General features: G+C 53.9%; 8 protein-coding genes across 8 annotated transcripts; 5 read left to right on the forward strand and 3 right to left on the reverse strand.

The window, feature by feature from the left end:
- Positions 1–4088: 4088 nt before the first annotated feature.
- Positions 4089–6128, forward strand: PV07_04294 (uncharacterized protein; the record flags this gene model as incomplete). The annotated part of the gene is made up of 2 exons (XM_016391085.1): positions 4089–4487; positions 4546–6128. 2 exons carry the CDS (start codon positions 4089–4091, stop codon positions 6103–6105), a joined length of 1959 nt encoding a protein of 652 aa, XP_016252987.1. The 3' UTR covers positions 6106–6128.
- Positions 6129–6185: 57 nt separating this feature from the next.
- Positions 6186–7977, reverse strand: PV07_04295 (uncharacterized protein). The gene is made up of 2 exons (XM_016391086.1): positions 7350–7977; positions 6186–7288 (listed from the first exon to the last, which is right to left on the reverse strand). Exons 1-2 carry the CDS (start codon positions 7631–7633, stop codon positions 6262–6264), a joined length of 1311 nt encoding a protein of 436 aa, XP_016252988.1. The 5' UTR covers positions 7634–7977; the 3' UTR covers positions 6186–6261.
- Positions 7978–8392: 415 nt separating this feature from the next.
- On the forward strand, positions 8393–10354 carry PV07_04296 (uncharacterized protein). The gene is made up of 2 exons (XM_016391087.1): positions 8393–8718; positions 8922–10354. Exons 1-2 carry the CDS (start codon positions 8439–8441, stop codon positions 10145–10147), a joined length of 1506 nt encoding a protein of 501 aa, XP_016252989.1. The 5' UTR covers positions 8393–8438; the 3' UTR covers positions 10148–10354.
- Positions 10355–11489: 1135 nt separating this feature from the next.
- Positions 11490–14112, forward strand: PV07_04297 (uncharacterized protein). The gene is made up of 3 exons (XM_016391088.1): positions 11490–12052; positions 12108–12404; positions 12457–14112. The coding sequence occupies exons 1-3, from the start codon at positions 12025–12027 to the stop codon at positions 13944–13946; spliced, it is 1815 nt and encodes a 604-aa protein (XP_016252990.1). The 5' UTR covers positions 11490–12024; the 3' UTR covers positions 13947–14112.
- Positions 14113–14434: 322 nt separating this feature from the next.
- On the forward strand, positions 14435–16649 carry PV07_04298 (uncharacterized protein). Its single transcript, XM_016391089.1, has 2 exons — positions 14435–14866; positions 14930–16649. Exons 1-2 carry the CDS (start codon positions 14504–14506, stop codon positions 16151–16153), a joined length of 1587 nt encoding a protein of 528 aa, XP_016252991.1. The 5' UTR covers positions 14435–14503; the 3' UTR covers positions 16154–16649.
- A 145-nt stretch (positions 16650–16794) lies between these two features.
- Positions 16795–20153, reverse strand: PV07_04299 (uncharacterized protein). The gene is made up of 2 exons (XM_016391090.1): positions 17111–20153; positions 16795–17048 (listed from the first exon to the last, which is right to left on the reverse strand). Exon 1 carries the CDS (start codon positions 19937–19939, stop codon positions 17567–17569), a length of 2373 nt encoding a protein of 790 aa, XP_016252992.1. The 5' UTR covers positions 19940–20153; the 3' UTR covers positions 16795–17048; positions 17111–17566.
- Positions 20154–20311: 158 nt separating this feature from the next.
- Positions 20312–22864, forward strand: PV07_04300 (uncharacterized protein). The gene has a single exon (XM_016391091.1). The coding sequence runs from the start codon at positions 20374–20376 to the stop codon at positions 22432–22434; it is 2061 nt and encodes a 686-aa protein (XP_016252993.1). The 5' UTR covers positions 20312–20373; the 3' UTR covers positions 22435–22864.
- Positions 22749–23585, reverse strand: PV07_04301 (uncharacterized protein). The gene is made up of 4 exons (XM_016391092.1): positions 23472–23585; positions 23234–23292; positions 23097–23168; positions 22749–22957 (listed from the first exon to the last, which is right to left on the reverse strand). Exons 1-4 carry the CDS (start codon positions 23500–23502, stop codon positions 22859–22861), a joined length of 261 nt encoding a protein of 86 aa, XP_016252994.1. The 5' UTR covers positions 23503–23585; the 3' UTR covers positions 22749–22858.
- Between the last annotated feature and the right edge of the window lie 526 nt (positions 23586–24111).

Genomic DNA, 24111 nt, shown 5'->3' on the forward strand with positions numbered 1-24111 from the left:
CAAGTATCGCTCGTCATGATCAATGGGGTTGTCCAGGCCGATGGCCTTGAATGCTGCCTTCTTCCACGATGTCACAATGTTCCAGCCAATGCGCCCATTGGTGAGATGGTCGAGAGTTGAGAAACGCTTCGCGAGCAGAAACGGAGGCTCAAAGGACGTCGAAGCGGTGATGCCGAACGCGAGATTCTTGGTCACCGCCGCCATTGCAGAGATGGGCTGCCGGCCTCGTGGTCAGTTGCACATTACCTACCGCGTCGATGTTCAGGAACCAACCACTTACAATGGTCGGATCGGTCATGGGCCATTGCGCAGCACGTCGGATGCAGTTGTCGAGGCTGTCCTCGTACGTATCATATCCGCCGTACGTGTCGGCGAGAAACAGCGCGTTGATATCCCCACGCTCGAGAACCTTTGCGAGCTCGATCCAGTAGTCGAGCTTCCTCTTTGTCGCAGACTTGTCCTTTGGGTTCTATACATGCTTTCAGTCCCATAGGAACTTTTCCGTGGCAGATGCAATGCCCTCATGGCTGAGTAAGTACTGACCTTCCATTGACCGGGCGAAAGATGTCCCACGGTCGACATATCGAACGCGTTGAGCAGGATTTGCTTCTTTACCGGCTCGTGAGAGCCATTGGTCTCTTGTATGGAACCCATGATGATGCCGGCTCTACTGTTCACACAGACAATAACAACGTCAAGCAAATCGACGAGAGATTCAGTCTGCCAAATTTCACGCGTTGGTGACGGAATACTATGATCTCCAATTCCACGGTCCACGTCCGGTCTCGCACTGGACGGCTGGAGTAAACACGGCTCCCATAGAGACGAGGTGCGCCATCATCTTTCTCTCGTCCCCTCTTCCTTCTCCCACCCCACAAGAGGGTCCTCGGTTCCGAAACGACATACAGACTTACAGGGAGACATTAGCACGCCTGATACCCAGTCGACATCGGTACCACCACCGTTCTCCGCCCCGCGCCCAGCACCCTCTGAGCGGGTGCTATGGCGTGATTTTAGGTCCGATGCCACGATTTTCGCATCCCGTGGACGGACGCTGTGGTTACGAATAGCTGAATCGTGGGGGGGAACTTGCAAGAACCCACAACATGGGAGGGTTCGCGAGATAAGAGAACAATGGGTTTGAGAACAGGGAACCTCACAGGCTGGTTACCTACGTGGGCGTCGGTCTCGGTGCGGAATATTAGTCGAGATAACATGATACCCGTTTCGAGTAAGTGAGGCAGCGTTGTGGATCTTCAAATGACGTGTTCGAACTATTCCGTCATTTATGGTATCGTGGTAATGGGGCTTGACAGTACCAGACAGCAGTACCACGATACCTGAACTGGTTACCTACCTACTTGGGTTGGTATCTTGTAGAGGCCTATAGACCTAGATAGGTATTTTTCATACACGCCTCAGCGTATCCAGGTGGGTATGCAGCGGACTACACGATCTTCAGTCTAGGGTCTGTCTAAATAGGCACCGAGATCTGGCATTCGATTTCCCTCTCCAGCATCTAGAGACCACCACGGCGGGAGGCTCAGACATGGCGTGAAGCACATACAGTACATAGTACGTTCAGGCTCCCAGCACTTTTTCAGAGGGCAGGTCCTGGATTAACTGGGGTGTGTCGTCGACCGGAGACTCCAAAGGCTCCGTGGACAGATTGTTGCGGAGATAGTTCTCCTCGACGTCCTCGGCGGGATTTCTGGTAATAGAACAAGACATTGTTAGTGGACGGTACGGAAATTGAGCAAAGAAATTCAGGGGAGCCAAGAGGAGGACAGCTTCGTTTCCGTACCTTCGCCGCTTGATGTACCATGAGATGCAGTGCGCGAACAAGATCAGGCATATCGCGTTGCCAAGCACAAAGGGATACCCCTTGACGAACCGGGGCGCCTCGACGGTCTTGAACACCAGCAAGGGCGTCCACGCCGTCGTGGACTGGGACACGGTGTTGATCAGCACCAGCGTGAAGGCGCGCTCGGCCGGCGAGTAGCGGAGCTGGGTGTTAACCCAGCCGTAGAGCACGCTGGACATGGCGACGGCCGAGTACGTGGTCATGAAGGCGAACCACAGCGCCGACTCGGGCACGTCCCACACCACCAGGATGATCAGGCCGACGCTGTTCCAGACGTGGGCCACCGTGATGGCCCACGCCGGTCCCCAGAGGAGGTCCGAGGAGAAGCAGACGAAGAGCACGTAGAAGATGCCCAGGGCCGGGGAGATGGCGCCGAGCTGGTTGAGCCGCCCGGCCGAGTACCGCTTCAGGCTCTTCAGCCACAGCAGGTAACCGCCCGACGAGGTGTTGATGCTGCCGTTCCAGAAGAAGATGTCGAGCAGCAGGAACGCCCACACTTGCCACGACAACGCGACCTTTTTCAGTGTGCCGAGCGTAAATCTCCCGGACGTGGCGTGCCCCGTGCGCTGAAGGCGCTTCTTTGCGAGGGCGAGGTCATGCTCCTTGAGGAACAGCCGGTTCGGAATGTCCGGGGTCCCAGGGAGGAGGAAGTAGCCCAGGAAGCCGACGGGGATGGTTATCAGGGCACAAATGATGTACCTGTCGGAGAACCGGGTTAGAATGCTGTCCAGCCCGAGGAGGACAAAATAATCTGAGAGGAGAACATACATCCATCGCCAGCCCGCCAGACCGGCCACGCCTTCCAACTGGTCTGAAGCCGCGGACTGCAGAAGAGCCGCAGTGAGCGTTCCAAGGGTCAATCCAACATAGAAGAAGCCACCTCGGCGAGCAATTTCATGCCCTCGATACCACGAACCGAAGATGTAATGAACGGCGGGAAAATACGCGGCCTTTCACCCCTATTGTTTAGCAAAGAAACTTGACACCAAAACATATGGGCATATCACTGCAAACTGACCTCGAACCAGCCCACCAAGAACCGGTAGGCCATCAACTCAGCATAGCTATTGACCCGATACTGCAGCAACGTGAAGACTCCCCACAAGATATCGAGCAGAGGGACCAGCCAGTGCATCGGGATGCGAGTGAAGAGGAACATGAAGGGGATCTGGCCCAGCACGGCGCCGACAACGTAGATAGTCTGCACATGGACGAGTTGGTTCCCGTTGAAGCCCTGCAGAGAAGATTAGAGGTTGGGCGCGTAAGATTTTTCAACATGGAAACGTCACCACCCACCAAGTCTTCCTTGAGGCCTGCGACGTATGCATTGTCTACCGCCCCGTTAGCAAGCGTTGCCAACCCTCTTCGATGTTGGAAACCTCACTGATGTTTGCCTGGTCGATGTACTTGACCCAGTATGCCAGGAAAACATAGGGCACAATCAGGAGATCGAGCTTGGTGATGAGCTTGCGCTCTTCCTTGGTGTCCTCGGGCGAGAACCAGTGGATTTGGTACCACTTTCGAGAGCCTGCTGTCTTCCCCATATTAACCCGGGCTTCCAGATCATGCAACGCAATACCTCGTGATTACCTTTGTTGGATGTCTCTGGGAGGAATTTGTTTCATATAGACAGGGCCATCACGACCACTCAGGAAGGACTTTGACGGCTTAGCATCTTGTTGACGACATGTCCCAGAAGAATGGCGAATCCTGTGCCACGAGGGCTAGCTGCTTCAACGAGCTCCCTGTCGTTCGTTACACTGTCATCGATGGAGTTCTAGACTTTGACAAGCCAGTGTTGATGGAATCCGAGATAGGCCCTGGCTCTGGTTGATCGCCTCGATACCTGGTCTGGCTCCCCACCCGGTAAGGTCACGTAAAATGTCAACGGGGAATTGTTACAGCCAATGCTGAGAATGAAAATCCAGTGTTATCACGTCGTCAAACTCCGCTTGTTGCGCTTCCAACAAACGTCTTTTGCGGCGGCTTCGGCGATGGTGTCAATTAGTGGGTCGTGTTCGTGATGGCGGCATCCATTTGCGCTCGCTCAGCTCGTGATGGAGAAACATGGGCAGTCTCACACGTGAGAACCAGGAGGGCAGACACAGGCCGTGAGGACTGCAGCAGGGAAAAGATATATGTGTACACTAACCAAGTTTCGTGTCGTGTTTAGTTTCCCAACAAGGAATCGAAGAGGCGCAACGCCCAGCCCCTTTTGATCAATATGGCCAACGTAGATGTTATAGATCCATTCCATGTCAGCGCGGTCAGCAACGGGGAACCCAACAGCCACCAGTATCTTGCACAAACACAACCGACACCAAGGCTGAAAGAGGCTCTGGTGGTCGCACAAGAGAGCAATCCAATTGAAGTCTTGGACGCGGCAGCATCCATTGAGGAGGCGCCAAATGGCGAAACACAGCCCGATCAACGCCCTGCAAACATTCTCCACGAAGCATATCCCAAGTCAAATGTGCAGCTTCCTGACCATCACATTGACGATGGAAGAACTCTCAAGGTCGTTATCATCGGCGCCGGGCTTTCTGGCATTCTCGCGGGCATCTTGCTGCCAGTCAAGGTGCCAAAGCTTGAACTGACGATCCTCGAGAAGAATGACGACGTGGTATGTTGGCGCAAATATCTCTCCCTCTTCTTAAGTCTGCTGACCACCACTCTTCTAGGGAGGCACTTGGCTGGAGAATGTGTACCCGGGCGTCAGATGTGATATACCCGCTCATGTCTATCAGTCGACGTTTACTCCATATACCCAGTGGTCGCAACAGTTTGCCGAAGGCCACGAGATTCTGCGGTACTGGCAAACCCAAGCCAGAAAGTACGACGTGTACAAGTACGTGAAGTTTGGCCGCCGCGTCCAGGACGTCGACTGGAACGATCAAAACGCCCAGTGGACTATCACCGGAGTGAATCCTAAGACTGGGGAGACGTTCGAGGAGAAAGCAGACTTTGTGTTGCCGGCGATAGGTCGATTCAACGACTGGAGGCTTCCTTCTTATCCTGGAGTGTCGGACTACCGGGGCCATCTTCGACATACTTCGAACTGGGACCCGTCGTTTGATCCGACCGGGAAGAAGATTGCCCTCATCGGCAACGGAGCCAGCGGTATCCAAGTGCTACCGAATCTGCAGCCGATCGCGGACCACATCGACCACTACGCCCGCAGTAGGACGTGGATCGCGGGTTCCTGGGCGGGCGACGAGCGCACGTTCGCGCCGCAATGGTACTCGGAAGAGCAGAAAAAGGAGTTCCTCGACCCGGAGAAGTATCTCAAGTTCCGGAAGGAGTTGGAGGACAAGTACTGGCGCCGGTTCCCGTCGACCTTTCGCGGCTCCGAGGAGAATCTCCAGATGCGCGAGCGGTTCATCCAGATCATGGCCCAGAGGCTGGTGAAGAAGCCCGAACTGCTCGATCTGCTCGTGCCCGACTTCAACCCGAACTGCCGTCGCCTCACCCCGGGGCCGGGATACCTCGAGGCCTTGACGGCCGACAACGTCACGCTGATCCAAGATCCCATCAAGCGCTTCACCGCCACGGGGATCGAGACGGTCACCGGCGAGCATCGCGAGGTGGATGCGATACTCTGCGCCACGGGCGCCGCCGTGGATTTTGTTCCCCCCTTCAACGTGCGGGCTCGAGGCGTCAATCTTCGAGAGGCGTGGAAGCCGCTGTCCCAGGACGAAAAGGTCGACGCGAGCCATTTCGGCTGGCCGTACACGTACCTGGGCCTCGCCGTGCCGAACATGCCCAACCTGCTCTTCATCCACGGGCCCCACGGGGCTGGGCCGTCGGGCACCGTGCCGCACAGCGTCGAGGTCCAGGTGACGTACTACGCCAAACTGCTCCGCAAGGTCTCGACGCAGGGCATCAAGGCCATGTGGCCGTCCAAGCGGGCGGCCGACGACTTTGTCGCCTACGCCGACGCCTTCTTCCCCACCACCGTGCTCACGGACAACTGCAGCTCGTGGGCCAACGGGGCCAGGCCCGGCGGGCGCGTCCACGGCATCTGGCCCGGCAGCGCAGGACATGTCACCTTGGTGCGAAAGGAGCCGCGCTGGGAGGACTGGGAGTACGAGTACTTGCACGAGAGCGGCAACCGGCTCATAGGCTGGTTCGGCAACGGCTGGACAAGGAAAGAGAGGGACGACCACGAGGACATGACGGCGTATCTACAGCTCGAAGGCACGGTCGATCTTAGAGAGCTGCATGAGAAATGGTGGGAGTAGCACTGTGCTTGCGGACCAGATATAGAGGTTGGAAAATATTACGCTCTTTGTTCTGGGGATCCATATATAAAAATGAGGATGCAGTCACTCGATTCATCTAGCTCTATATATTTTGGGGGGGATCCTATACGAACAGTTGTTTTCTCCAGAGATTTTTCACTTGACCCTGACCACCAGTCTGCCGCCACTGATTTCCCCCCTCCGCATGGAATCCAAAGCATCATTGATCTCGCCGAACCCTTCTCTCACCCCCAAGATTGTAGGAGGGACCAAAAGACCTTGTGCCAGGAGTCGCTCGAGCCAGAGCATCAATACCTCGCCCAGTTCCGGGATCTCGTGGAATACCTTGATGGGCACGGTGTGGAAGGTGATGTTGGTCGGTGGCGACCCCTTGGGTAGCCCGGTCAGACCTACCAGATGTGCGGCCAGGCGCGCTGCATCGGTTTTCAGTGTTGTTGCCGAGTCGTCGTCCATGAATTCGGAATGCTGTTGCAGGCACTGCATCAGGTGCTTGGCTGTGTCCCGCCCGACCGTGTCCACGGCAAACCGGAGGCTGTTGTTCGTCACGGATCTCGTTATCTCGATGGCTCTCTCAGGGTTGTGGTTGTCAACCACGATGTCGGGTTTGGTTCTCGAATCAGAGGACACACTCAGGGCATGTTTGCGGCAGTCCATAATGCTGATTGTCCGTAGTCCCATGAGTCTGGCAATCTGGTTCAGCATAAACGCACTGGTGGAAGAACCACCCCAGATTGCGAGCCAGTCACCAGGTCTAGCTTTCTCAGCCTGGTTGATCCCATTCAAGCATTCCGATCGGATGTCCTCCGGAAGTCGCTGAGGATCCAATCCTCTCACTATAGAAAGAAGGTCTGGTCCATTTGCCACTTTCGAGAAGTCGAGCCCGACACAAATACCGAGACAGAGAGCTGCGGCGACAAAGGCCACGCCTAGCGACGCTCCCGATTCAGGGGCGATGTTAGGTGGCAGCCGGCAAGTGTTGAAGTCGGTGGCGACCACGCATTGCTGGTAAGCGGCTTTGCGAAGGTCCCTGTAGTCCGTGGAGATGACAATAACCAAGTCTCCGGGCTTGAACCGCGACTCCTGCCTTGGACTTATGGCGACCTCTCCCACAAGCTCACGACCTGATATGTAAGGGAGTTGTGGAATGCCGAAATTAAAGTCCCTGAGGTATGTCAGTATAGCAGGCTTGCGGACGCGCTCGAACAGGCGAGGGATTTATTTACGGTGCTTTCCAATCAATGGGGTTGAGGCCAATCACTCTATTCCAGACCAGAAGTTCTCGGTTATCCAAAAGTGACGGGATGGGGTGATCTAACACTTCTGCGTAAGGCTGCTTGGGGGCATGGAGCAGGAGGGCACGCTGCTGTGTCGAAATGTTCGGCAGCGAGGAAGACGACGATGACGATTTTGACGAAGGATTCTCAATCTCTTGGACGGTGAATTCGACAGTGATGTCTTTGGCTGTGCTTGTGGTCCTCAAAGACCGGAAGAATCGAACGAACCCCATGGCTCTCACAACGTGAATCAGTTGTGCTGCTCAGTGCCAAATGCAAGATATTCGGTCCGCTGGATCTTGAAGTCGCTCCAGGGCTTGGGACAACTAATCTGAAAAGCGAGATCGGATAACGGGAGCCACTCCAGGCATATCATGGTAAGCAATATGGGTACGAGTCTTGTAAAGACTCTGACACAAGATTTTGATCGCACGGTGTATTTGTGATCCAGGTATCGCGTATCGCTTGGTAAGTAAGAAAGGGTGTTATCCGCTTACATGGCCAATTCTTTGCACATGGTCCTTCGTGCTGAGATTGAACGGGACTATGTCGTGCTCAGACTCCATGGTCGCAACATGTCCCGTCGCTCCCATCAATGCCCTAACTGCGGTTCCACACGAACATGTCCGCTCGAAATCCCACCTGAGGATCTTTTCCGCTCCAGTGCGTAGGCAAACATTGGCAACACGGGCCCTTTTTCTCTCTCCGTAGACGCGTCTGAAGCAGGTTGGCCACACAGCAAAGCCGATAACCTGAGTCCGCAGTTGATCCACTCAGTTCACTGCCAGGAGCATTTCGAGAGGGTGAATTGGGGAAAGTGCGGAAATGGTTCTCGTATTGCGTGCTATTGAACACAATGACGCGATCTAGTTCTCTGAGACACGGTCAGCAATCGCACAAATGACCGGAAGCGAGGACCAAGGATGGGACTTGGCGGCGCAGATATCTTTATGTTGAAGTCCAGCACCACATGGCAGTCTGAGCAGACGTCCAAACGCCCAAGCGCCGTGAGAGGAGATACCAGTGTATGATATCGAGATGTCGACAGTTGAGGCTGGAAGCGTATCGACAAATGGAGCAAATGGCGCGGATGGTGCGAATGGCACGACGCGGCTTGGCAGCGGAAGCAAGAAGCAACTCATCCTCAACGCCTTCGCCATGAACACGCCTGGCCACCTCTCTCCAGGGCTCTGGCGACACCCCCGAAACAAAACATACAATTATAAGAAACTGGACTTCTGGACGGACCTCGCAAAACTCCTTGATGACGCTGGCTTCCATGCCCTGTTCCTTGCCGATGTCCTCGGGGCCTATGATGGTAGGTCTTGCAAACCAAGGACTGTCGTCCTTCCCCTGTGTAGGATAGATGTTCCCAGTGCCCTCAACATCCTTGTTCAGACCTTGGGCAATTCTCTCTTTGGCCTCTACCCCGACTTGCTTGCATTGTCATATGATGTTGTCGAATATCTCCTGCCGAACCAACCAAAATGAACACATGAACACAAGCTGAAGGAAAATTAGTCTACAAAGGTCCAGCCAATGCAGGCCCAGCCCTGGAATCTGGCGCCCAGTTTCCTGTCAACGACCCGCTGTATCTGGTACCCGCCCTGGCTGCTGTGACAAAGAACCTCGCATTTGGTATCACAGCCAGCACGACTTATGAACAACCATACTCTCTAGCGAGGCGGTTTTCGACGGTGGATCATCTGAGCAACGGGCGCGTGGCTTGGAACATCGTGACCTCTTACCTCGACAGTGCAGCTCGAAATTTCGGTCTCTCCCAACAGGTTGAACACGATGCGCGCTACGAAATAGCAGAGGAGTACATGGAAGTCTTGTACAAGCTGTGGGAGGGAAGCTGGCGTGGGGATGCCGTTGTGGCGGATATGGAGAGTGGTGTCTATGCCCTGGGCGACCGCGTTCGACAGATCAACCATCAGGGCAAGCATTTCAACATCCCAGGCCCTCACATTTGCGAGCCCTCTCCCCAGCGCACACCCTTCCTTTTCCAAGCAGGGACTTCCAAAAGTGGGCGAGCATTTGGAGCTAAACACGCAGAAGTAATATTTGCCGGAGCGCAACTGCCGGAAAAACTCAAACCTTCGGTTGCGGCCATTCGTCAGTTGGCACGAGAGGCTGGTCGCGATCCATACCATGTCAAGATCATTGCCAGCATGTGTGTCATCGTCGCCGAGACGGATGAGGCTGCCAAGAAGAAACAGGAGGAGTTTCTTTCTTACGGGAATCGAGAGGGAGCCCTCGCTCTATTCGGCGGTTGGACTGGTGTGGACCTTTCGACTTACTCGGAGGACGAAGATTTTCGGTTTGTCAAGATGCCCATGATCAACTCGATCATCAACGGGTGGGCAGACACGGTTCCGGGAAGTGAGAATCTGAAGTGGAACAAGGCACGCATCGCAGAATACTTGTTGTTGGGAGGGATGAACGCCAAGATTGTGGGCTCTGCCTCTACGGTTGCGGATGAACTCGAACGTTGGGTGGAAGTGGCAGACGTGGATGGGTTCAACTTGTCCCATGTGGTGAACCCCGGCTCTTTCGAAGACATTATTGAGTTTTTACTGCCCGAACTTCGAGCCAGGGGTATTTTCCGAGCCGAGCCCGAGAGGGAAGGGCACACCGCCCGCGAGCAGTTCTTTGGAACACCGTGGCTGTTGAGTGACCATCCAGGCAGCAAGTTCAAATGGGACGTCCACGATGAGGTACCTCGATATCTGCAGACTCAGTAGGAGGGTTGTTACACTGAACGAGTTGACATTGCATGAGGTTTCTCCTGTTGTGCGGCTTGGAGATAAGGGCGAACAATAACCTGAAGTGTACTGTGTACCTCGACGTTTGCCCGCATGTGGTTCTGACAGTGGTGGAGAAGTTTCTTTCGGCCAGCAGCAGAGTTGGCGACCACCTGTTGCAGGGGACAGGTGTTTCGTAGACTTGACCACCCATTGACAGCCATCGGCGATGCGATGTAACTTACAGCAATGCAGGAGAAGAGAAGTTGACGATGACGAGCCTTGTCGCCCACTGGCCTGAGTAACTAAACAAGCGCTATGGGGCTCGCTGAGCAGAAGTAGCAGGTTTCCCGAGGCACCCCCTCCATTAGTATCCCCAGTGACGTAATGACTCGGTACAACTTACTATTACAGCTCTCGCTAGGCACTTAGCAGCAAGGTACCTCGCTTCCACCTAACCATAACAAGGCCCTACCTAGATAGATATACCTTAACTACTCAGGTATAGGCGGTTGTTCCCTGACTGATCACAGCAACATCAAACTCTTTCCCTCTGCTCCACCTCGCCAGTCGTTCAGGGGGGGTTGGCAAGTTGGCAACCTGCCATTTCTGACACGCGACACCGCCTTTTGCCCTTGTGCCTCCAACGACCGACCAGAAACTCGAGCTGCTGTTGCTGTGGCGTGCGCTTGGATGAGTTTGGGATATGCGACCAGTCAAGTCGCACGCCTGGGAGAAAAAGCACCCCCACACCGGGACGCCAAATATGCTGGTGACGAGTCTACTGCCTACCCCGGACCGACGGATACGAGAACCACGTTAGGCTGCCGGTGAGCCTCGAAGACCATCCAGCATCAGAAACAAACAATAGACGTTCGTTTGACGTAAGGATGTGCACACAGGCATGGGAGCACGTCGAGCAGTGGACCTTCTCTTTCAATCCCTCATGCAGACCATGTGCTCGGTGGTTGATCCCTTTGGCTCGTGGCTTACTCCTCCCGTTGCGGCCCCCTGTCCATGCTTCGCACCGGCGTGGCCAACCCTCGGTGTTTGCCGCAATGCCCGCAGTCTATTCTATTCCTACCATGTCCTGGCCCATGAATCTGAGCCAGTCATCATTGACTCGTGTTTGTAGTGGATGTCTGGTCCCTGCAACTGATTCTCAGCTGCCGCTGCCGGAAATGCAGCGTGGCAATGCCTGCCTTAGTCGCTCGGGCGCTGGGGCTTCCTTGTCTGAATCATCATTCTCGTCCCCTTGGCCTTCTTTGATTCTGTCTCAACACAGCGAAGCTCCTGGGGGTTTTATCACACTTTGTGCATTGTTCTGTTTCTTCAGAGTTAGCTCATTTGCTTGTCTACGAGGTACTAAACATCTCTAAAGCGTCGAAAAGGACGACGGTGGCTATCCTTCTCGCTTCCAGCCTTATACTTCTAGTGGCAAAGACACATCCATTGGCCTCCGGATTCTCAGGGTCGCCTCAGGCTTGCATACGGGCCGACAACCGTCACACCGAGCTAGAACGCCAATCCTCCCACTACTACTTGGCCTTCTCGCATTTCGCCTCCGTGTTGACGCACAGGCCTTTTCTCCCTTTCGGATCGCTTCCAGTCTCGCTCAACTTAAGCCAACCACTCGCTACAGACTGCTGCACGTCAAGTATCACAGCATCACAGCCCACCCACAATCCGCTGCGTGTTCCCATTCGTCGCAAGAAAACAAACCTATCACCTGTGCGCTGATTGGTTTCTGGTGGGCATCGAAGAACTATTAAGAAGCTACCCTCTCTCCCCATGCTCGTTGAAGGAGCCCAGCGTCTTTTAGGGCTGCTCGGTGCACATTGGCCTTGCCTTTGTGCTTTGCTTCTGATCTTGTCCTCATGGAGACCGTCTTCATTACCATCCACGGTCAGTACTACTGCTCTGGGGGGACTGTTGGGACCTTGCTGATAACCGCTCCTAGATCTATCCCAGGATGCCCGAATCAGGTATTGTTCCGACTCGGTCGAGGACATACTGGGCTACTTTCCCCACGAGGTGACGGGGAGATCATGCTGGGACTACTTCCACCCAGACGAGATCCCCTTCGCCAGGGCTGTCCACGACCGTGGCATCAGTCTTGACAAGGCGGCTGTTATGAACTATTGCCGCATCAAGCATAAGGATGGTCACTGGGTTGGTTGTGAATGCGTCTTTACTGTTGTTCACGATGTCCTTGTGGCCAGTACTGCCATCTATCGCCGCGGTCCAAAGGCAAGACGTACGTCAACTTCCACTTTCTTGATCCCAAGCGTTGTCACTGATTCAAACAGAGAGAGCACTCGACGGGGCCGGTATCCGGCGAATCTTCTCCTCTTCTCCTCGAGATCCCAGGTACCACATGTTATCATATCTGTCCAACAAGTTCTACGACGAACCGGCTGCTCATACTCCAGAGCCGAGGGCAGCGCTCTTCCTCAACCGCTTCTCACGCACCTCCACCGTCATGTTCGCCACAAACGGCGTCGCCGCGATCCTGGGCCTTCAGCCGTCAGATCTGGTGGGAAAGAGCTTCTACCATTGCATTGACCGGGCGTGTCTTCAAGACGCCGTCAAATGTATTGAAAGCGCCAAAGCTAACGACTCAATCGCCTACCTGCGATTCTGGTACCACAACCCTCAACAGGAAAATGACCGAGCTGATGGCGAACCCTTTGGTGACGAGAGCGATGAAGACGACGACGGTGGTGTTCCGCTGGGGACTGGCACGCGTTCCGGTTCTAGTGTCTCGATGGGGGATGCTTCAACTCCCCGCCAGATTGAAGATACCACCAATGTCACCGATCATCAGGCGTCGAGCCCTCCTGGACAAGCCTCCACTTCTCAGATCGACGGGGCTCTACAGGAGCCTGGAACCGACACACAGAATGTTCAAGTGAACGGCCATGATGACAGTCTTGCACCTTCCACGGGCGCCAACCTCAACAATCAACCATCCGCTTCCAATGCGAGCACCGATCTCGTTATCGGCGAGCATCAGGCGGGGTCTGACCAAGGAGCCTCTCAGACCTCAGCTCCACTGCAGACTGACCCAGGAGCCACCAATGGAGGACGACTGGAGCTTGAAGCCGTAGTTTCCTGCACTTCGGATGGACTTGTTGTCATCCTCCGCCGTGCGAAACCGTTGGTTCCACATACACTTGGAGCGACGGAGGCTCCATATTACGCCAACGGGCTGTTTGCGTCGCCCTGGGCACCCGAACCAGTCATGCCTCCTACCATACAACAAACGACCGTGGCTCCCGCTACCTCTTTCCCAATGACGGACTCGTCCGAGTCTGGGTTCATGGCTGCCATTCGGGAAGTTGCGGTCTTTGCTTGGTCACTCACAGGGATCAATGGTTCTGTCGCGCAGTATGCTCGGGGTAAAGCATCTCCAGAGGCATTACCACCAGATGGTCTACCTATCTGGGACCCTAACGCTGATGTTGACCCGAAGGCCAATGAATTATACAACGGCTTCTTGGGCAGCGCGCATCGCCCATTTGCGGACTCTGGTGAGTCCAGCGTTACAAAGAAAGACGACGACTTGGGCAGCAGCGATGACGAAGTACTCTGGAAGAGAGCACCAACAATGACGCAATGGAGACGACCCAAGAGAAGAGCCCATCAAGACGCTTTTGGAGCGGAAGGGAACGATGGAGTGGATGGCGGGAATGAAGATGGCAGGAGAAAGAAAGCCACCAAATCGCATTCCAGCTCCGTGCCGAGTTCAGGTTCCGGAGCAGCATCTGCTGCAGGTTCTTCTTCTGGCTCGACCTGATAGAGCCTGCTCTCGGTTTTTGCATCAGATTGCGTGTGGAAAGGCGGTGCCTGCGATATCGTTCCTTGAAGCGGGCAAGCCAGTCGAATATCTGGGTATACATTCATTGACTAGGACACTTATGATCCGACGAAATTGATAGTTATAACGTGCCTCTTATGAATTATCGTATGTGTTCGGTGTGGCATAAAATGCTTGAAGTAGATGGGATAATCTCTTTGCGATGTGGCTGGCCTTTGTCCAGAAGTAAGTGGCGTAGTCTGACAGAGAAGACGCTTCTTCGACAAGAGAGCCGTCAGATCAGATGTAGCTAATAGTGTCAACAAGGACAGGGACATCAGTGTGTCCAAGGGGAGAGTAGATGTCTTAACCTGGGAAGAAGGTCGTTGATATGGGAGGCACGTGTTTTCGTGTTTCGGACGTGGAACGTGCCCGCGACCACGATTTTGCGACAGTTGCTCATTTTCGGTCTTCAATGTTTTTGGCAACAAGACCATTCCGACCACGTCATGTGTGGCTACTTTATGCTCTGGAATTGACTCCCTGACGACTGCAAGATGCCTCTTGTCAACGACAAAATGAATGCTAAGCAATACATTCAAAACCGCGAATCCGTCTCACACCAAGGCCGCCCGGAAAAGCGGTCACTGACACCGCAGCCAAATTCCGGCCGTGAAAGGTCGCAGCAGCGACAAGACGAAGCCCGCCGCAGAGTCCAGCAAGGCAGCCACGGCAAGGAGAATAGCGAGGCCATCAGTCGACGGGACGCTGCGAAGTTGAAGTTGGACGTTCCGAACACGCTGACGATCTCGAGTTCAAAGCATGCTCAGCCGGCTGGACACGGTGCCGCCCCAGAGCCAGCAGTGGCTCAGCCCAACATATTTGCCCGTCCTGCACCGAGTATCGAACGCCATCACAATGTGTGTATAGCTTTCTGCGCACCCCTCCCAGGAAGACCTCCCCCCCGACTGACTCAGCTCTAGGCGTTTGACGATACCCAAAGCATCCATTTTGACGATTCGATGAGCGTGGCCGACGAGAAGACTGGACGCACGAAACCTTCCTTCAGCTTCAATCACGGAGGGAGCATGCCTCCTCTCTGGAACAACGACCTTCCTGTCCATCCTCCCGCTCATCATCTCGAAGGTTCAAAACTACTCTTTGGGGAACGTGAAAGGATTCCAGGACTCCCTGCGGATTGGCAAGCTCAGTCGGACGCTGAAAGACTTAGGCGTGGCTTTGACGCAGTGCACGGTGCACGGTTCAGTCACAACATTGACCACGCGAAGTATGGGAAAGTCGACCACGAGGAAGGTTCCGATCAGGACGGCGACATCGACGAAGGAACGTCCATTGTGGAGAACACACCTTCACGCACTCGAATGGGTCCGGTGGCAAAGACCACCTCCAAGCCTGGTAAAGAGAAAGCGAAAAGGAGCCACAGGCCCGAAGAGCTGGGTAGTCGTCCTTCGCCAAACCACAGAAAGTCTCTCAGCGACGTGGCGCCCGCTGTCGTGGTTGAGCCTTCAAGCCGACAACAGATCAACCGCTTCAATGTTTACAAGTCGCTCGAGACAGACCCTGAGACAACGCTGCCTGACAGTCTTCGTCAGACTATCCAAATCCCCCAGCCACATGCATCGCTTGTGCACCCACCAGCCTTCTCTTCCAAGATGTCCTCGCTTCACGAGTCGTCCTCCGATGAAGAGCAACCTCTCGCCGCAACCACCTCTGAATCTCCGCGGCTGGGCTCGAAACGTCACCGCTCAGAATTAGACCTGGATTTTGAACTCGAAGTCCTCAAGGGCAAGACCATGGCGGACCTCGACGCCATCCCGTTCACAGTCGACCCTCGATGGTCGGCGCCCGACCCCGCCGTCGACGCCAACGGCACCCCGATGACCCTGCCGGCCAAACTCACGAACCTAACAAAAATGCGCCCGGAAGACCAACGCAACCTGTTCAAATCCCTCACCGACGCCGAGCGCGAGCAGACGGCCGAATGGTTCGTGGAAAAATTCAAGGCGGACATGCACAGGCTGATGGCCGTGCGCTTGGAGAGGAGGAAAATCGCGCTGAGGTTCGAGTTGGAGGTGAAGAAGAGGGAGAGGCAGGTCGAGGTGAAACGGGGGGATGTGGACGAGGAGTTGGCCGGGCTCAAAAAGGGCGGCGGGGAATTGATCAGAGGCAAGTCGCCCGCAAAGTGAAGTCTCGTGTCTTGTCTTTTTTTTGGTTTTTGTGTTTGTTATTCTTCCGGAGAGAAAAGGGACAAAAGTTGTACAACAAAAGAAGGCATGGACGAGCCAAGGGGCAATGTATACATTAATCTGGACCTTGGTCGGGCGAGTGATGAAGCAAAACAGGCTCCGGAATCTACCCACGAAGTTATGACGGAAACAGGAATGAAAAGGAACAACCGATGGAGTGTCTGCGCTCTCCCTCATGCACGACTCGATGATTTCACGACATAGGACGTACGTATGGACATACAGGACATGTTCACGAACCCACCTAACTACTTATCTACCTAACTACCCATCCACCCACCTACCGACCCACCAAAGTGGCCGGCTGCATTTACCTCTCAAGAGGACCACAAGCGAAGGAAGAGGAGGGGAACAAGAAGAAAGTAATTACCCAGATCAAACGGGGAGATTGAGTGTCGAGAGTTTGGCTCTAAAGACAACACAAACAAGAGCGCGGCCAAACCGTGATGGTGTTTCTTGGAATGCCACCACTGGTATGCCCTCGAGGCTCTGCGGTCGGTAGTGTACACAGTAGGGAGGCGATTTGTGCGGGCATGATTGTCACACGTGTAGTATTAGAATCAGGTAATCTAAGCTCGTTCCAAACTACTCCTCTCTGTAGCGATGTTGTTTATGCCCTTCCCCACGCACAGGAGATATATATCGAGCGACTAAGAAGATATGCGTACAACAGAAGGTGAAATTCGGCTTGATTTCGCTGGAGTTTGCTACTTCCAGATTGTCTATATCTGTTCTGTCTGTCCGGGTACCAGGGACCCGCCGACTAACTGTGAAGCTATCAGGGCTGTTGGAAGGATTCCCTACTTGCTCCATCTATGACCTGACCACTCCCGATCTGCTCTTCGATCAGCAACGAAACACAAGCAAAAGAGCAATTGTTGCTCGGCTTGAGCTGACTTGGACCTAGCATTAATTCCTCTTGCAGGAGGGAGTGCGGCTTGAATTCGTCTCATCTCTCGGAGACACGGAGTGGCCAGTCGCTCTAACGGTTCCGTCTTCGGACGTGATTGTCATGTCGAAGGAACCACCTCTCAGGGTGTTGGGGTTCGAATCTCATGACGAGCATTTGCTGTACAGCTCCGATGATGATGTTGAGGTTCTGCTCTCCTCTAGTCGATGGGAAAGCCGGGTAGTTGCCTAGTCAGGGATGCCGATTTTGCAAAATGCCGCACTGGTTCGGGAGGAGGATTGAGAAATGTATCATCAACAACGCCGTTTGGGCAGTGTTGTGAGATTCCGCACACTGTCGCTGCCGAGGCCTGCGTCTGGCAAAAAGGGACTCAATGAGTCAATCGCTTGAGACCGGCTTCAAATGTTCTGGTGGATAAAGATAGAGGGCAGCCATTACAGCCCTCAACTTTTGCTTCTCTCGCTTGTGGTCGCATGTGGCTCAGCCTCAGCCGTGTCGCTTGCCTCACCTGCCTCCGTCTCAGCATCGTTCTGAGCCTTCATTACCAGCTTTCCCAACACTTTCGCCAGCCGCTGATAATCACCAAGCAATTCTTGCACCTCGCCAAGCCTTAATTCTTTCGCATCAGCCAGCTTCATGAATCTTGTAATGGGCGGCGCGGCCTTTATAGCCACCAATTCATTGTGATCGGGCGATCGCAAGGCGGCTTCGTGTTTGATTTTCCCCTCTGGTGAATCTTCCTTGTGCTCCTGGGCCACAACTATCGTTGGCGTAGGAGGGGTCTGTGAGGCTGGAGGAGAAGCTGAAGCAGCAACTGCCCTGCCACCAAACCGTCCAAATGCACCACCAAATGCAGAACCTATGTGGCTCATTGGATTGAGACTGGTGCCAAAATTCTTCACCGTCTCGAGGGGATTGGTGGTCGTCGGTTGTGTTGCTGGTGGCGTGGGTTTTTGCGGAGGTCCGCTTGCTGGTGTTGTAGAAGGACCATTTGGAGGCGAATTCGTGTTTCCTGGAAGGAAGCCCACTCTTTTTCCGGTGCCGCTTCCATTGCTCTTCACGCTGTCCACACTTCGCTCCCGGACAGCTGCTTTTCGTCCTCCTAACAAGCCTAGGAGTTTCTCTTCGGTCTTTGTCAAACTGGAGGGCATTGGGCTAGTCTGCCCATCATGTACGGAGCTTGATTCGCTGAGAGCATGGTCGTCTTCGTCCGGGGTTAACGGCCGACTAACAAGTTGCCTGGCCTCGTCCAGCGTCTTGGGAAGGATAACTTCAGTGTTGGGACCTTCGGTGCCTCGTTCCTTCAATTTGCCAAGGAGAAATTTAAAGCTGTTGTCTAGGCTATTGGAGATGTTTTTGAAGCCTTCCTCTGCCGTGGAGCGAACGGCTTCATTCGCGTTGCTTATGGGCTGGAGAAGGTCCGAGAATGTACGTTGATGTCGTGTAGAGGGAGTAGGCGTGGACTTTCCGGGAAGGGATTTGACGATCGACGAAGTTTGACTTGTTTGGATTGCTGTGCCCGTAGCATTGGACGTCGAAGTGGCTGTTGTCGGAGACAAGGGTGCAGGGACCGATTCTGGCAACAAGGGAAAGGCTTCAAGCTTATCCGAGCCACCGTCTCCTTCTGACTGGGAGGGAGCCTTCTTGGGGCCTTCTGGCAGTTCATCCGCCCTCAGGCTCGCTAGGTCGACATCTTCCAGAAAGGTGATAGCAGCTTCCAGATTTGTGAGGCAATAAGCGGCCTCGCCGTCGATCTTTGGTGCCGCTCTGAATCGCTGGATGAAATAAAGATTGCTAATAATGTTGATGCCTTCAACTGGGGACGTGATCAAGGTGTAAATCAGAGTCGGCAGGATCTCGTCGGCAGAGGATGAGGACGGGTGTATTGAATACAGAGTGTCCACAACGGCCTTATGGGCGGTGGTGAGGTGTTGTAACTTCCCTAGCGGATAATGCTCTTCATTCATCTTAGCCAGGCTCTCTCTCGCGGGAGCCAGTGAAGCTTGAACGTCTTCGACCGACTTTTCAGTGTCTTCGCTCCAATCAATACCCAAGTCTTTCAGGCCTATCCCTACCAATGCTAATGCTGCTGTTTTCGATCTCAGCTTCTCGTCTCTGACCTCATCCAGGGTACTTTTGTGTCTCCATATTTTGTCATAGACCTTCTCGCATACTCTTTTCTCCACTGCCTCTTCTAGGACGATCCTCTTGTATTCCAACAGTTTTCTCTGTTTGCGTCTCTCCGTGACCTCGGAAGCCGTCAGCATCTGCTGGGAGCTTCCTCTTTGGTCCAATGGTCCCAGAGAATCACTTGAAGGTTTGGTTTGCAGAGGTCTGGAGCGCGAGGAAGGTTTCGAGGGTGTAGGCGAATGGTCTCGATGAAGGCGGGATTTGAGCGCGGAAATGTGAATGGAGATTGCTCCAGATGCCCGAGCATAGAATTCCTGAAACAGTTCCGACAGCTGTTCGATCGTCGGCGGCTCATTGTATATTTTAGCACTGAGGGACTCAATGAATCTGTCGGTCAGGCTTGCCAACTCTATGGGCAATTCGTCAAACCGATCGGGAAGGCTGTTGACCCGTCCCAGGTCTGGGGATGCGGGCTCATCTTCCTCATTTATAGGCTTTTCGAAGATGTCTTCCGGAGAAGAGTCCTGCTTCTTTGGGGATTTCAGAGAGGTGACGGATTGGATGGTGCTGGCTCTATTTCTACCCGCGGAAGAGGAGGGAGCAGGAGGCTCGTAGCGAGTAAAGGATTTCGTGGGAAGAGCAGAGGGTCTCGACTTCATTGAGCCTGTTGAGATATTCCTCGACATGATGAAGATCAAGATGTGACGGTCTCGAGTGCGGAAGCCAGTGGACAGACAAATACCCTGGACTGCGCTGTCAGCCTATCTCAGGCAGCCAGCATGGGAGGTCTTAGAAGAGCATCCTTTTGCTCCAAAGAGAAACCATCAACAATGCTGTGCCTAGGAGTCGCAACTGACCCCAGACCCGGCTCATCCGCAGAGGATTCGTGGTGCGTTGTTTCGTTGTTGACTGCTGAAACAAAAGCCCACCAACGCATGTGATTGATGGGATTGGTCACTCGCAGAATGTGGTTTAGTTGCCCTCCGCAGCCCGCTCGACGTCAGTGCCTTCCAGACCCGTCTCGCCGTCCACGAGACCCCCCGAGCCACTTCAGTCAACAGTCATTCAAGCCGCCATCGCTCCGATCTCCTCTGCACTCTGATCCATCAACACACCCAATATGAAGACCCGGAAACCAAGAGACAGGGTTTGCACTTCAGGCAGCAGAATCACCGCGAGCATGCTACTGTCGTTCCTCGCTCTTGTACCCTCGATCGCAGCGACCAAACTCCCCGCCGCTATCGATCCCTGGTACCCAGTACCGGCACCGAAAGAACCAGACACTCATGACTTTACACTCAGACATATTTTCCATCGAGGCACCTATCGAGATCCCAACCTGCACAAACGATACGATTTCAGCCCGCAGGCGCCCGTCCTGCTCACCCAAGAAGACGACCATGCCCTGACGTCCTCCCTTCAACCGCCGCCACATTTTACCCTTCGTTCTGACTCTGTCGAGATCGAACGACTAGTCGATAGACAGCCGCTGAACATCGAGAGATTTCTCCAGCATGCACGCCTCACTGGCAGCCCGGCTGTCCTTGACGCTTCGCAGTGGACACTGGACGAGATCGAGGGTCCCAACATCGTGCACAAACCCACTGTCCTCAACATGGCCATTATGGCAGCCAACGCCTATAACCCAGGCCCTGGCGAGGGTGATTGGGAGGATGTCAGCCAAGGTTATAACCAGTCTACACCGTTTGGATGGGAAGGCGATGGTTTGAGAGGTCATATATTTGCCAACGAAGGCAATGAAACAGTTATTATTAGTCTAAAGGGGACTTCTCCTGCCGTCTTTGACGGAGACGGAACCACCACCAAGGACAAACTCAACGACAATCTCTTCTTCTCCTGCTGTTGTGCTCAGGGCGGCTCATATTTCTGGCATCAGGTGTGCGACTGCCAAACCAGCACATATACTTGTAACTCGACATGCGTGGTGCAGGCCCTGCGACAAGAAAACCGGTACTATCGAGCCGCAATCGACTTATATACCAATGTCACAGAATTATACCCAGACTCAAACGTCTGGCTGGCGGGTCACTCCCTCGGAGGCGCGGTGACCAGCCTCCTCGGTCTCACATTCGGCCTGCCCACGGTAACATTCGAAGCGCCCGGCGATGACCTCGCAGCAAAACGCCTTGGTCTTCCCACTCCTCCATCGTCAGATCCCCATAGACCACGCACAAAATATACAGGAGCCTACCACTTTGGAAACACCGCGGATCCAGTATTCATGGGTACCTGCAATGGAGCCACAGCAACATGCACTTTGGGCGGGTACGCCATGGAATCTCAATGCCATACGGGCAAACAATGCATTTACGACACTGTGAGTGATTACGGTTGGCGTGTCGGAATAGGAAACCATAAGATCCACAACGTCATCGACAACATTATCAAGATCTACCAGACTGTCCCCTCTTGTGAGCCTGATGATGAATGCGTGGATTGCTTCAATTGGAAATTCTTTGAGAGTAATGGCTCGGACTCGACGACGACGACCAGGACAACTAGCACAAGCTCAACAACGTACACGAGAACGAGCACATGCAAGACTCCAGGCTGGTGGGGATGTCTAGACGAGACTACAACGGCGAGCACAACTTCAACGACACCAGTGGTGACCACAACCTACACCACGACAAGCTGCGCTACGCCGGGCTGGTTTGGATGCAACGAGAAAGTCAACATCACGGTAACGACAACCACACTCGCGCCAACGACAACTTCGCCTACAACGTCTGTTCCTGCTTCCGTCACTCACGAACCATCGTCTTCTACCTGTGAGCACCCGGGTTGGTGGGGTTGTCGCGATCCCTCCTCGACTACAGATAAGCCATCTCCGTCCTCGGCGTTGTCGAGTCCAAGTGCTACAAGGACCGCTAAGCCACATAAGAAGCACACGTGCAAGACACCCGGATATTTCTGGGGTTGTTATGATACGCCCAAGTCCCACCACCGCCATGCTACAAGCAGTGCGGTTGATGCTTCAACAACAAGTGACGGCATGATCACGCGAGCACCGACGATCAGCACAAGCGCTATAAGTGCTACAGCTACTCAGACCACTACCGATGACGGTTCGGGGAAGAGAAGGAAATGCAAAAAGCGGGTGTTCTTTGGGCTGATCTGTTTGGAGGATTACGAGGACGAATATGTGCCTGAACTTTGATTGTTGGGTATATCACAGCACGATTTGATGATACTTTGCCATTTAGGTGTGATTGTATGGGACTGCATGCATGCGCTTTGGTTGCACGTGGGTTGGCGTATTATACCGAAGAATGGTCCTCAGGTTGAAGCCTCTGGACGGATTTTTGAGTTATGAGGACTGCTCATTCGTTTTCCTCGACATGCAACATTGAGGATCAGCATGGACTGCCCAAGCTCTCCAGGATATCTCGGGGCAAGCAAGGAATGTGCCTGAAGCCCTCGCAATTACTATACAGTAACAACTTCTCAGATGATCACTGTCTGGAGCCAGGACGGTAGTTAAGCTTAGGTCAAATCGCTTGTTAGAACGTGCTTGTATTGTGAACACCACCCACAGAACTGTTCCTCAAGCTACCACAATCTGTGCCGCCAATGCGATACGACTACAGGCCCAGCGGGTTGTCTGCGGTCTGCTTCTTACCACCGATCGAATCCGTAGTAGATTTAGTGGTATTGCCCACCGCCTTGGTGGTGTCACCGAGCTATATACAACAGATCCAGTCAGCCCATACTATGCAAGGCTTTATTATGGCCAATCTTTGCTGACGGACACGAACGAAGAAATGGAGAATCGAAGGGTGTGGTGGTTTTTTTTAAAAAAAAGAAAAAAAAAAGACGTACGCCTTGAGTGGCTCCGCCCACGGTCTTGCCCACGCCCTCGCCGACGCCGGAGACGGTGTTGCCCAGGGTGTCCTGCGTAGATCCTCGATGTATTAGCTGTGGCAGTCATTCTGGAGAATGGCGGGGAGAATACGCACCGTGACGCCGCCCACTGTGTTGCCGACTGTGTCGGTCAAGCCGCCCAGGATGCCTCCTACTAGGTAGGTTGACTTTGTTAGTCGAAAACACTCCTTCTTCAAGCATAAACTGTGAGATCATCCGGCGGGGAGTGGATTGAAACGCCTCCAGGGCTGGAGGAGGCGCCAGAAGGACAAAGGATATGGGAAACGGCGGGAGGAGAAGTGGGTGGCGCGAGCAGTAGTATTTGGGACATACCGCCTTGCTTCTTCTGTTGTTGGTCAGACATGATGGAAGTTTTGTGTTGTAGCAAACTTGTCCTTGTTCGAGAATTGTTGATATGGAAATGCTATACGTTGGTGGAAGACGATGTGTACACAGGGGGGGAGCGAGCATGTGGCTTAAGCACGGGGAGTATATGTAGCTTTTCCCCCTCAAGAGCCGTTTGAACGCCTCCTCTTTTCCTCCTGTTTTCAGCATAGGAGTCGTCATATCACTTGCCTTGCTGTGGCATTTGTGCCACAAAGGGATGGTGACTTGACGTCAGTCTCGATCCCTCTAGGGAGCGAACCCTGGTCCTAGTAGGGTGGTAGGTTAGGGATCGCACTTGGGGGTGTGTCCCAAGGGTTCTCGGGCCACGGGCCACATGGTGGCTGTTTCGAGGCAGAAGCCAGAGACGAGTGGCTTGGACACTTGAGGGGCCCGATCTGATCCAGACATCCCTGTTGCTGACAACGAGAGTGGTCAAAAACACCAGTCAAGATGAACGAAAAGAACAAACCAGGATTGCTGGTGTGAGGAGAAGTGGAGGGCACGGTGAGTTGATCCTGGTAGAAATGACGTCGATGCAGCTTGCTCATGATCGTTCGTATTTGTCGATGCCATGGCCTTGAAAACA

The sequence above is a fragment of the Cladophialophora immunda genome (assembly GCF_000835495.1).
Source record: "Cladophialophora immunda strain CBS 83496 unplaced genomic scaffold supercont1.2, whole genome shotgun sequence".
NCBI classification, from domain to species: Eukaryota; Fungi; Ascomycota; class Eurotiomycetes; order Chaetothyriales; family Herpotrichiellaceae; genus Cladophialophora; species Cladophialophora immunda.

What these genes read in the sequence shown, in the direction of transcription:
- PV07_04295 (XM_016391086.1), bottom strand. Translation starts at nt 7,633, where the DNA reads ATGGGGTTCGTTCGATTCTTCCGGTCTTTGAGGACCACAAGCACAGCC. An exon ending in CCCATTGATTGGAAAGCACC is followed by an intron (nt 7,289 to 7,349) that starts GTAAATAAATCC and finishes GACATACCTCAG; the next exon opens with GGACTTTAATTTCGGCATTC.
- PV07_04296 (XM_016391087.1), top strand. Translation starts at nt 8,439, where the DNA reads ATGTCGACAGTTGAGGCTGGAAGCGTATCGACAAATGGAGCAAATGGC. An exon ending in TGTCCTCGGGGCCTATGATG is followed by an intron (nt 8,719 to 8,921) that starts GTAGGTCTTGCA and finishes AAGGAAAATTAG; the next exon opens with TCTACAAAGGTCCAGCCAAT.
- PV07_04297 (XM_016391088.1), top strand. Translation starts at nt 12,025, where the DNA reads ATGGAGACCGTCTTCATTACCATCCACG. An exon ending in CGTCTTCATTACCATCCACG is followed by an intron (nt 12,053 to 12,107) that starts GTCAGTACTACT and finishes AACCGCTCCTAG; the next exon opens with ATCTATCCCAGGATGCCCGA. An exon ending in CCGCGGTCCAAAGGCAAGAC is followed by an intron (nt 12,405 to 12,456) that starts GTACGTCAACTT and finishes TGATTCAAACAG; the next exon opens with AGAGAGCACTCGACGGGGCC.
- PV07_04298 (XM_016391089.1), top strand. Translation starts at nt 14,504, where the DNA reads ATGCCTCTTGTCAACGACAAAATGAATGCTAAGCAATACATTCAAAAC. An exon ending in GTATCGAACGCCATCACAAT is followed by an intron (nt 14,867 to 14,929) that starts GTGTGTATAGCT and finishes ACTCAGCTCTAG; the next exon opens with GCGTTTGACGATACCCAAAG.
- PV07_04299 (XM_016391090.1), bottom strand. Translation starts at nt 19,939, where the DNA reads ATGTCGAGGAATATCTCAACAGGCTCAATGAAGTCGAGACCCTCTGCT.
- PV07_04300 (XM_016391091.1), top strand. Translation starts at nt 20,374, where the DNA reads ATGAAGACCCGGAAACCAAGAGACAGGGTTTGCACTTCAGGCAGCAGA.
- PV07_04301 (XM_016391092.1), bottom strand. Translation starts at nt 23,502, where the DNA reads ATGTCTGACCAACAACAGAAGAAGCAAGGCG. An exon ending in ACAACAGAAGAAGCAAGGCG is followed by an intron (nt 23,293 to 23,471) that starts GTATGTCCCAAA and finishes CAACCTACCTAG; the next exon opens with TAGGAGGCATCCTGGGCGGC. An exon ending in TGGGCGGAGCCACTCAAGGC is followed by an intron (nt 22,958 to 23,096) that starts GTACGTCTTTTT and finishes TGTTGTATATAG; the next exon opens with CTCGGTGACACCACCAAGGC.